Raw genomic sequence first — 12746 nt, 5'->3', positions numbered from 1 at the left:
CAGCTCAAAAACAAATTAAAATAAGAGACAAATGCACTTTAAATCACACCTGAATATATCCTTGTCTATCTGAGTCAGAGCCAGCGCTCATTAAACCTGGAGGATCTCACACTCTCACCTGCACCTTCTCTGGAATTGATGTTGGCAGTGCAGATATATCCTGGATTAGACAGGCTCCCGGAAAAGGGCTTGAATGGATCTCACATATTTCAGCTCCAAGTGGCAGCTTTAAATATTACTCTCAGTCTGTTAAAGGAAGATTCACCATCTCCAGAGAAAACAGTAAGAAGCAGGTGTATCTGCACATGAGCAGCCTGAAGACAGAAGACACTGCTGTTTATTACTGTGCACGACGGCCACACTGATACAAGACACTACAGTGCTGCACAAAAGCAGGATGCAGGTTGCTGAGATCTTTAAAAAAGACCTGTTTTTTTTCAAACGTTTGCAATTTCTATGTATGATATGAGTCTCAGATCAGGCCAGAACTAAAGGCTAAGCATATAAAGAACTGATGTGTGTGTTTGATTTAATGTGTGCATCTGTGTGTCTCAACACATAACGCTCCCACCACCATGCTTCACAGTAAGTATGGTCATATTTAGTTTACCGTTTTTTTCAGAATTTCAGAAAAAGGACAGCTACAAAAAAAAAAAATGAGGTTTTGGAGTGAACCAGAATTAACTGTATGTACAAATGTGGTAAGTTTAGATGCATGTACTTTTGCATGTGGTTTAAAAGTACATTGTAGCCCAGAATATTGTTAAAATTGATCATAAAACAATCTCAGTCTTTATGCATAATACTTGGAACATTATGTATAATAACTTTGTCAGGGAGCTTTTAGAGGCATGAAACTCTTCAGATGTTGGGAGACTTTCTGAAAAAATGGAAAATTTCACATCTAATGGCTGTTAAAGATTTTCTGGATGATTTTTATAATTAAAAGATATAATGCAGATATTTTGAACAACTGCTGAATTTCTCTTTTAAACATGCACCAAAATTTTATCTCATCATGAAAAAAAATGATAAATGTTTCCATAATAAACATTAATTTCAGGTTAATTACGTTCACAACCTCTCTCTGTGTAGAAGTTACCCACTGAAATTCTGAAAAACCTTTAAAAAAAAACTTTGAAATGAACACAATTATGTCCACAAAACCATATAAAATAGTTCAGTGCATAATAACACGTTTCTAATGTGTATTCATTTTAAGCGTGTCTGTGTCTTATTTTGTATAATATATGATTATTGAATATTAGAGCTCTACAGTGTTTCAGTGAAATGACTTAAAATTACTCAGACCTCTTTTAAATAAAACTTCACACTCTCTTTTCACAGATGTGTTCTGTGCTACTGAGCTCATCCAGCCAGACTCAGTGCTCATCAAACCAGCAGAGCCTTTAACCATCAGATATCAGATATTTTTAATAATCAAAATCGATGTAAACTGAAAGACAGAGCTAAACATTATGAATTTTATAATAATATTTGTAATATTTATTGGCATTTATCTGTTGAAATGTGTTTTAGGGCCTGTTTGTGTGATTTTGAGGGACGTGCAGGGAGGTTCTGAGGCTTAACATTTTTAACATTTTCTCTGCATGTTTTTAATATTTTATTATTCAAGTATTGAAATTTCCATTTTTTTCTTTCATGTTCTTTTGACTTTTTCCTTGCTTATTCCAGTGACTCTTCTTATATCTAATCTCATCAGAAGCATCTCAGGAAAAATGAGTAAGTCTTAATTAATGGCTGTGTTGACTAGAAATTAAAATTATGAAGAGTGGCCTCTGACTGTATCAAACCCTCAAAGACTGGCCTTCAGACTGAATGAACCGGTTGAGTCGTGCTGGACAGTGGCAGAAGTGTGACTGGCCCAGTGACCTATTGCCATTTGTCCACTCATAATGACTGCTTTAATTTACAATAAAAATGATCATATTATTATTAAATACATAAAAAAACATGAACAGAAATGCAATGCAAAACGTGGCATACTTGAAATTCCATTTTGAACACCAATCAAAATTCCAGTTGAAGCAATATTCATTTCTATAACTATGAGATGTTTGCTTAGCATGTCAACATCTAAAAATACTAAATAAATAAATAAATAAAAAAATAAATAAAACTCTTCCAAAATCACTCTTGAAATACTTCAGCATGATTTATTATTCAGTTGTTTTTTTTCGTTGGAAAATTGTGCTCTACAACACCCTACATGCATGTACCTCTCTGCCACACACATTTTAAACAAATACATTTATTATAACCATTCTATGAAATGAAAAAAAATACATTTATTTATAACCATTTTGTGAAATATTTTAGAGCATGGGAGCTTTTACTGGAATTAAACTCTTCAGATGTCTGGTTCCTATCACTCTCACTACCTGTGAAAAATTCTGGTTCTAAGTTTCTCTAGAAGAGAGAATTTCACACCAAACCACTCTGAACTCATCTGTTTACATGTTAGTGAATTAATGCAGACTTTCCCCTTTAAATATGCACCAAAATGCAGGTAGAATCTATTTCAGTCTGTAGGGGGCAGCCTGGGCTTATCTGACAATTACATACAGAGACAAGGTCCTAGGAAACATTCAGTTCAGGTTTAGAACATATTTTGAAAAAAGCTGAATTGAAATTTAAATTGTATGAATGAATGAATGAATTAAACCACACAAAACATTGTACTATGTTTATTCATTTCAAGCTAATTTCTCTTATGTGTCTTATTGTATCATAATTTATTATTCAGCATTAAAGCTCTACAGAGGTTCAGAGAAATGGCGTATAAACCATTATCGTGACGTTTTTGAGTAAAACTCAACACGTTCTGTTATCTAGTACAGCGCACATGAAAACCAGCTCCATTCTTAACATTCAGCCCCTTTTCATCCATATGCAAATCTCCATTTGCTCTCATAATATCAGCAGCATCTCCCTCTACAGCAGCTTCCATCACTCTAAATGCAGCACAAACATGTTCTCTTCAGCTCCACTGCTGCTGCTGGCTGCTGCCTCGTGTGAGTGTCCAACTGAAGCTGGATTTGACTTCATCTGATTTATTACTGCAAATATACAAACCTTTTCTTCTCTCTTTTCACAGATGTGTTCTGTGCTACTGAGCTCATCCAGCCAGACTCAGTGCTCATCAAACCAGCAGAGCCTTTAACCATAACCTGTACAGTATCTGGAGCTTCTATCACTGTCAGCAGTCACTGGGGAACAGGCTGGATCCGCCAACCTGCAGGAAAAGCTCTGGAATGGATCAATGCCATTTATTATGATGGAGCCATACATGCTAAAGATTCACTGAAAAGCAAGTTTAGTGTCTCTCGAGACACAACCAGAAACACAGTAACCCTACAAGGACAGAATCTGCAAGCTGAAGACACAGCTGTGTATTACTGTGCTCGAAGACTCACACTGACACAGAAAGGCCAGGATGCTGTTCAAAAACTGTTAAACCACATTTTACAACATGATCATTATTTATTGTTTATTATCCATTTATTTATATTCCCTTCAGTTGAATGAACAATAAATAAACATGTGAACATTATTAACATTCAGCACTGCATTTATATTTGTTATGTACTTTATTGTACAATCATCAGATACTTTTTTATCCAGTCAAAGTAGCCATTGTCCATCCTTCCACTGTGAGAAGACAACTCAACGCTATGGGTCTGAAAGGATGTGTAGCTGTAAAGGAGCCTCAGTGAGAAAAGGAAACAGACAAAAATGAAGAACATTTGCAAATCAAACAAAGAAGCTGCTGGTGATCTCAAAACAAAGAATCGAGTCCAGACCTCAACAACACTGAATGTGTTTGGATTATTTGGATCATGAGAACCAAAAAATGCAAACCAGCTTCTAAGACTGAACTTTGTACAGAAATATCCCTGCAGGTTTCTTTGATCTGAAATCCATCCATCCATCCATCATCTGAACCGCTTATCCTTCTGGGTCGCGGTGGGGTGCTGGAGCCTATCCCAGCTGTCATTGGGCAGAAGGCAGGATACACCCTGGACAGGTCGCCAGTCCATCGCAGGGCAGACAGACAGACATACACATTCACACCTAGGGGCAATTCAGCATGTCCAATCAGCCTGACTGCATGTCTTTGGACTGTGGGAGGAAACCGGAGTACCCGGAGGAAACCCACGCAGACACGGGGAGAACAGGCAAACTCCACACAGAAATGACTCTGGTCGCCCGGCCGGGAATCGAACCCAGGCCATTCTTGCTGTGAGGCGACAGCACTACCCACTGCGCCACCGTGCCGCCCTGATCTGAAATCGAGTCTCCCAAAAAGAATGGAAGCTGTAATAAAGGGAAAAAGTGAATAAACAAAATCCTGGAAAAAGATAAAAAAAGGATGTAAAAGTGTATTGATCAGTGCCCTCTACTCCACTTATCATTGGATACTGACCACCATTGGACCAACACTGACCATATATTATTTGAACGGTGATCCATTCTGTGCACAGCAGTGACACTGATATGGCAGTATTTGTTTGGTGATGGTATGAGCGCATCTGGAAAGACGTCACTGCTTTTTCATATTATCTCTGTATTTATCATATATTACCAGTAAAGTTAACTCAACCCAGTATGAACAGCACAAATAAACACTTCCACATTCCTCATGATCAGCACAGCATGACAAAACTACATGCTCATAGATTAATACAAACGCTGTGAGAGTACTGCAGAATAAATGACAGTGTGTGTTTGTGTGTAGTTTAATATTACATCATTATCATCTTAGTTAAATTAATATGCAAGAATACAGTGGAAGAGAATGCAAAGAAGGGGCGGGGCTATTTAGAGGAAGAATCTGGAACAAAAGACCTTTTAAACTTGCAAATGGACTTTGCAAAGTCACTGTCCTTTATATTCTCAGTCATCACTCAGTCTTTATGATATTCTGCTTGATGGTCATCACTCTGCTACCTGGAGAATGGAAGTGAAGATCTTCTGGAGTTTTATTTTACTGTCTCTCACTACAAGTAAAGATCCTGATGGGCTGATTTTCTACTGAATGTTTTCATTCTGCATTAAATATTATTTTATTTTATAAACTGGATTTTTTTTTTCTTTAGAATGTTGGAGTCAAACACTGACCCAGTCTGAAGCAGTGGTCATTTCACCTGGTGGAACTCATACACTGACCTGTACAGTGTCCGGTCTAGACTTTGATGACTACTGGATGAGCTGGATTAGACAGGCTGCTGGAAAAGGGCTTGAATGGATCTCAACCATTTCAGGTCAAGTGGCAGCACTAAAGAATACACTCAGTCTGTTAAAGGAAGATTCACCATCTCCAGAGAAAACAGTAAGAAGCAGGTGTATCTGCACATGAGCAGCCTGAAGACAGAAGACACTGCTGTTTATTACTGTGCACGATGACCACAGTGATACAAGACACTACAGTGCTGTACAAAAAAAATTCAAACTCTGAATAAAAATGACAAAACTCATCCAAGATCATCACCTCACTGGAAACAATGATTTATTATTCAGTTTTATTTGGGGACTATTTTGCCTTACAACACCCTGCATGTACCTCTCAACAACACACTTTTAAAAAAAATACATTTTAGGCCAAACTCGTATCTCAAAACTATCATAAAACAATGAATCATGAAACATCTTTACAACCACTTTGTTTACTAACTCAAAGTAAAGGACCTTTTAGAAGCTTTAACCTCTTCAGATGTCTGGTTCCTGTCACCACCACTGTGAACAACTCAGCTCTGACTCAGTAAGTTTCTCTAGAACAGGTCGTTTCACACCAAACCACTCTGAATGACTCTGTGAACATATGTATAAGTTAATGCAGACATTTTGAAAAACTGGTGAAATTCTCTTATATATACACCACAATGCAGGTAGATTCTCTGTTTCAGCCTGTAGGGGGCGGCCTGTGCACATCTAACAATTACATACAAAGATGCTCACCTATTATTCTGATTATGAAAACTGTTCAGTTGATCATGTTAAACATTCAGTCCTGGTTAAAAAATTCAGAATCTGTCTGTTTAATGTTTTGAAAAGGCTGCACTTTCATTTAAAACTTCAAACATGATATTCTATACTAATTCATTTATGTGATGGTGCTGAGCTGTCAGGGCAGCCAAAAAACATGATCAAGTTCATATTCAAACCATACAATACACGTCACTGCATTAAAAAACTTTCTAATTGATCAATTTATAAAGTGTTCTCTTATAGATTTCTTCTTTTATCAGTACTGTTAATCAATATCAAAGCTCAACAAAATTTCAGTGAAATGAGCTTTAAATCATTATGCAGCAATATTTGGAATAAAACTCAATATGTTCTGTTATCTAGCACAGCCCACATGAGAACCAGCTCCACTCCTGACATTCAGCCCCTTTTCATTCATATTCAAATCTCCATATTCCCTTTATGCTGAATTAATACTAAATAAACATTTAAACATGATTAATATTCAGCACTAAAGTTATATTTTCTATGTACATTATTGTGCAACAGTCAGAGACCACCTTCTTTTCCAGTGAAAATGGCCATTATGTTATAAGAAACAAAGCAGAAACATATATTTGACAGAAAATTACAAAAACAGTTTTGACAACTAAATATCTTTTTTCAGTATTTATTGTGTCCACTCTTTATTTTTATTACAGCTTCCAATCTTTTCAGGAGACTCACTTTCAGTTTTTCAAGGAAATCTGCAGGGATAATTTTCCACACCTCCAAAGTTCAGTCTGAGAAGTTGGTTATATTTTCTGATTCTCTGATTAACTGACTGACTCTGTTTGATGTGTAAAACCACTGAACTTGATGATGCTGAGTAGAACTTTGCTCCTACACACATTTAACATCCTCTACACTGGCTCTGAAAAACCTCACAGAAAAATGTTCTTCATTTCAGGCAGGACTTAATTCCGCTATTTCAGCCTCTAGGGGGAGCCGGTGCTTCACTCCAGATGATATCAATAATTAATTTCCTTTTATTCGGAACATGAAAAAATGTTCAGTTTGTCAGGACTCAGTTTGTGAGCATCCATCATTTCTGTCTGCTGAATGATCTGAAGATGCTGTAAGACTCAGAATATATTAGTGGAGTAATTATTCATTAAACACTGAAATGAGAGTCATCAGAGCAGAAACGGTGCTTTAAACCGATTGTGTTCTTCTATTGTGAATGAGGTCAGATGGAGCTTCACAAATAATCTCAGAGGAAATCTTTACTCCAAGTGAATCATCACTTCTCAATGCTGGTTTCTATATTCTTCTCACCTCTTTACTTGTTTGTATCCACTAGAATAAATACAGGGCAGGGCGGAGTTTACTTTTTCACTGTATGCAGCAAGAACTAAGCTATATATACTGGATGAAGCCTATAGTAACTAAATACATAATAATAAATGAAAACAGTGATAAAAATCATGAAGCATGCATGAAGTTAAAATGGTTCTACCTTTGTAAACAGTTTATTTTCTCTCGGTTCAACACTTTTAATAATATATCACTGTTGTCGGCGTTGTATCTCCATTTGTTTCAGTTTTTGACAGTTTGAAAATGCTTGCTGTCCTTTACATTGTGTGTAAAGTTCATTTTGAAAGGACTAAAAGAAAATGTCCAAAAATGACTTGGAAAAAAATCTGGTTCCATTGACTCACATTAAAAGTAAAGAAGGTTTTTTGCTTCTCCTGTAAAGTTACCATTTTGGACATGTGGTTTTGTTCTGACAACAGTGATATGTTAGCTGGACACTTTGACAGATTTTATTTATGTGGATTTTTCTCTTTTTCAGAAATGTTAGGTAGCTAACATGCTATTTTGATAGCCAGGTTGACAACTTGTCTGGATTAACTGTCTCTGCAGCCAATTGATTAAAATACTGTGTGAGTGGTTTAGTTTTTGGTCAGTATTTTGGTCACTGCAATATTTTGGTCAAACAATATTTCCCTCTTCATGCATAAGGTTTGGAAAATTTGTATAACATCTGTCAGGGAGCTTTTAGAAGCATGAAACTCTTCAGATGTTGGGAGACTTTCTGAAAAATGGAACATTTCAGATCAAATGGCTGTTAATGACCTTCTGGATGTTGCTGATATTTTAAAGATGTAATGCTGTTATTTTGAAACTGCTGAATTTCTCTTTTAAACATGCACCAAAATTTAATCTGATCATGAAATAAATTCCATAATAAACATTAATTTAAAAAAAACATAATCATATACACAAAGACATATCAAATAGTTCAGTGCATAATAACACTTTTTCTCATGTGTATTCATTTAAAGCACGTCTAACTGTGTGTCTTTTTTTGTACACGATTATTCAATATTATAGCTCATTGAATGAATCATTACTCAGTCCTCTTTTAAATAAAACTCAGCATGTTCTGTTATCTAGCACAGCCCACATGGAACCATCTCCACTCCTGACATTCAGCCCCTTTTCATTCATATGCAAATCTCCATTTGCTCTCATAATATCAGCAGCATCTCCCTCTACAGCAGCTTCCATCACTCTAAATGCAGCACAAACATGTTCTCTTCAGCTCCACTGCTGCTGCTGGCTGCTGCCTCGTGTGAGTGTCCAACTGAAGCTGGATTTGACTTCATCTGATTTATTACTGCAAATATACAAACCTTTTCTTCTCTCTTTTCACAGATGTGTTCTGTGCTACTGAGCTCATCCAGCCAGACTCAGTGCTCATCAAACCAGCAGAGCCTTTAACCATCACCTGTACAGTATCTGGAGCTTCTATCACTGACAGTGACAGTCATTTTGGAACAGCCTGGATCCGCCATCCTGCAGGAAAAGCTCTGGAATGGATCAACACCATTTTTTATGATGGAGACATACGTGCTAAAGATTCACTGAAAAGCAAGTTTAGTGTCTCTCGAGACACAACCAGAAACACCGTAACCCTACAAGGACAGAATCTGCAAGCTGAAGACACAGCTGTGTATTACTGTGCTCACCGTGCATCACAGTGCTGTAAGAGACCAGCTGAGACATACAAAAACTCACTCACACCACAGCTTTCATTCAAACACAGGACAAAGCATTGATACAGACCATGGTAATGTGAACAAAGATTATATGTAAAAAAGTCAGTTGTAGTGTTTTATAAAACTGATAATTGTTCGGTGCCACTTTTGAAGCCATTGTTGAATATTCATTATATGCCCATCAATGACTGATTTACAGCAAATGTATTCTATATTAATGTGCCAAGACACTAAATTCCTTTGTCCTGTGAATGGACAGTTAAATTGCTCACATGGACCACCAAGTGTACTGATAGATGAAGTAAGAGCCTGATTTTGTTTAAACTGAGAAGTTCACGCATTTTCTTAATGACTAGGCTTTTCTATATTTCTGCATGTTAAAGAAATAGAAAGTGAAGAATGTTATTTGAATGTCTTACATGCTTCAAATGTTTATGTTTTAGGTCTGAGGTATTAAAGCAAGTGTGGGAAAGTGCACGTTTAGCACCCAACACAATCCAGGAAATCACACTGAGATGCTAGTTAAAGGCACTGTTGTGATGATCTATTTTGCCAAAACTACCCTAAACAGATTCTACATTAACTGTCTCTACTCTCTGATATTTTCATTTTTAAACAATAAATTAAAAAGTGATTATTAAAGATTACTGCATTATAATTTGAATGAATATGATTGAAAGTTTGTGTCCTTCAGCTGTCTATATATGGCAACAATAATATATTCTAATTGAACTTGGAAGAATTGTTTATTGCAATTATTAACTATGCATCAAATATTTCCTTGAATAATGTTGCCACAATTGTCTAAAAGGCCCCACTGGCCCAACGACAGCTAACTGTGGCTAGTGTAGGTTTAGGCTGACCCATACAAAACCCATACATGCCCTGCTTGGACTGCCTGGACATCCCCACAGAAAACTCTCACTTGGTCAGTGCTGAGTTAGAGCTGCCTCTGCAAAAAGTTCAGTATCTACGTAATCAGTTTTATTAGCATCAGTGAGCCTATGGGTAGGTTTGTTCCAAAATCGAGACTGCTGATTGGCTGTCTTAACTACATTCTTCATGCATTGCATTCACATCAGCTCTACCTGATTACAGCACTTACTTTCAGTTTGTTATTTAGAAGGTATTTGACAAAAAGTTCAGGAACATTGATGTCAAGATGTCGTTATGAAAAACTGGGCTGACAGTCATAACTAGCTAAAACAAAACATTCAATATTTTATTGAGTTTAAATATTTTTTTATTTATTTTTCCATTTTTAAATTACTTGCTCTTATGTTGGTACCATTTTCTGTGCACTAGTACCAACAAGTAGGCCACTTAATTGGTCTTCAAGCTTTCATTCTTCAAGAGTTAGACTCACTAAACTCAATGTGTTCAGTGAACAAAACCTTTAGTTTCTTCTTGGTTCTTTGTTTGGATGTACAATTAAGTATCAGACACCTATAACAGTGTTAAGGGATTACAAAAAAGTGAAAGACAAAAAAAATTAGACTTTACCATTTTGATGATTAACCAAATTCATATATTCAAGAAAAAATATAAAAAAATAATATCAGCAGCACTTTGCAAAGTCAGAGACCTCCTTCTTTTATTTAATTTCAATTCCAAACTGCCTTTAAGTTCAAGATAGAACTTCTTCTGGAGTTTTTATGTGAGACGTGTGAGCATGAAAAACCTATCTAGAGTTTAAAGAACCACAGTAGAATGTAAAAGTTCTCTACCAATAAAAGGTTTTTACTAGATCTACATATTTAAACCAAGAGCCATTTAAGACCTTTGTCGAGAGGTCACAGCAGGGGTGTCCAGTCCTGGTCCAGGAGATCTACCAGCCAGGAGAGCTCAGATCCAGCTCACCTGTTTCTAATGTTCAGATGCCCCTAAAGACCTTCATTATCTGGTTCAGGTGTGTTAGATTATGGTTGGGCACCCCTGGTGGACAGAATGGTGGCATCAAACTAATAAATACATTACTGTCCATAAGTTAGAGACCAGCTTTCATTTCTTCATCTCTAGTCAAAACAGTCTGTAAGCACCAGTTATACATTTTTCAGTAGATATTTCTGAAGAGATTAGATACAAGAGGGGAAAGTCATAGGAAAATAAATAAATAAATAAATAAATAAATAAATAAATAAAAACTGGAGTCTCCAACATTCCAGTTAAAAAGTACTAAAAGACTGAACTGTAGAGATCAGTAAAAATTTCCATGCAGAAGTGAGGACACACTAAATACTAAAAAGTGTGGACAGTTGTTGAGGTTTCTAATGGTTTGTTAAATACAGGTTTTCTGCTTTTTTCTAACATTGTGAAGTGAATTATTTATATTTAAAGTACAAGTTTTTAAAGTCTAAAGAACTTCAAGATACAGGATAAGATTTTTCTAGAACCAGATGATACTGAGAACTTTTACATTTACAATCATTTAATATCCTCCACACCAGGTCTGCTTAAATATCCACTAAGAAGCAGGTAGAGTTTCTATTTCAGCCTGTAGGGGGTGCCCAGTGCATGTCTGACAATTATTTATAACAATAAAGTCCTATTATTCTGATTATGAATAATGTTCAGATCATGATAAACATTCAGTTCAGCTTCAGAAAATTCACCATTTGCTTTAAGTTTCAGTGAATTTTTCGCTGCAGTGAATTTTTAAAACGCTGAAATTAGATGTTCTGAAAACAAACAAATAAATAACAAATATAGTGTCATTCAGCCCCTTTTCATCCATATTCAAATCTCCATTTGCTCTCATAATATCAGCAGCATCTCCCTCTACAGCAGCTTCCATCACTCTAAATGCAGCACAAACATGTTCTCTTCAGCTCCACTGCTGCTGCTGGCTGCTGCCTCGTGTGAGTGTCCAACTGAAGCTGGATTTGACTTCATCTGATTTATTACTGCAAATATACAAACCTTTTCTTCTCTCTTTTCACAGATGTGTTCTGTGCTACTGAGCTCATCCAGCCAGACTCAGTGCTCATCAAACCAGCAGAGCCTTTAACCATCACCTGTACAGTATCTGGAGCTTCGATTACTGACAGCAGCAGCCATTATGGAACAGCCTGGATCCGCCATCCTGCAGGAAAAGCTCTGGAATGGATCAACCACATTTATTATGATGGAAACATACATGCTAAAGATTCACTGAAAAGCAAGTTTAGTGTCTCTCGAGACACAACCAGAAACACAGTAACCCTACAAGGACAGAATCTGCAAGCTGAAGACACAGCTGTGTATTACTGTGCTCGAGACTCACACTGACACAGAAAGGCCAGGATGCTGTTCAAAAACTGTTAAACCACATTTTACAACATGATCATTATTTATTATCCATTTGTTCACATTACCTTTATGCTGAATGAATACTAAGTAAACATTTGAACATAATTAATATTCAGTACTGTAGTTATATTTTTATTTACATTATTGTGCATTCTCTCATATTTAATCTCTTCATGAACACGTTCTGAATAGCTTGTAAATTTCCACTTCAAATTTAATGAACGAATGGTGGTCTCTGAGTTTTCCACAAGACTTATTTAATTATTTCTGATATAATCCATTATTCAATAAACACTTAAAAACAAAATGTTTTGAATGTGCGGTTCAAGAGCCTTTTGCATTCTACATTTTACATTTTCCTTAATCTTTGAAAGTGAAGAACGTTTTGCGACACCTCATTTAGTATTTCCTGAAAATGACACACTT

General features: G+C 36.3%; 3 gene segments (V, D, J or C); all 3 read left to right on the top strand.

Annotated features, from left to right (window-relative positions):
• The first annotated feature begins 2967 nt into the window (after positions 1-2967).
• On the top strand, positions 2968-5427 carry LOC118802815. The segment is given in 3 exon segments: positions 2968-3035; positions 3119-3473; positions 5286-5427. Coding segments are annotated over 3 exon segments (540 nt in total).
• Positions 5428-8491: 3064 nt separating this feature from the next.
• LOC118802814 lies at positions 8492-9092 on the top strand. The segment is given in 2 exon segments: positions 8492-8605; positions 8689-9092. Coding segments are annotated over 2 exon segments (447 nt in total).
• A 2730-nt stretch (positions 9093-11822) lies between these two features.
• LOC118802820 lies at positions 11823-12306 on the top strand. The segment is given in 2 exon segments: positions 11823-11890; positions 11974-12306. Coding segments are annotated over 2 exon segments (369 nt in total).
• The last annotated feature ends 440 nt before the right edge of the window (positions 12307-12746 follow it).

The sequence above is a fragment of the Colossoma macropomum genome, unplaced genomic scaffold (assembly GCF_904425465.1).
Source record: "Colossoma macropomum unplaced genomic scaffold, Colossoma_macropomum, whole genome shotgun sequence".
In the NCBI taxonomy this organism is placed as follows: Eukaryota; Metazoa; Chordata; class Actinopteri; order Characiformes; family Serrasalmidae; genus Colossoma; species Colossoma macropomum.
Note: the sequence above shows the minus strand (reverse complement) of the source record. Positions and strands in the feature narration are given on the sequence as shown.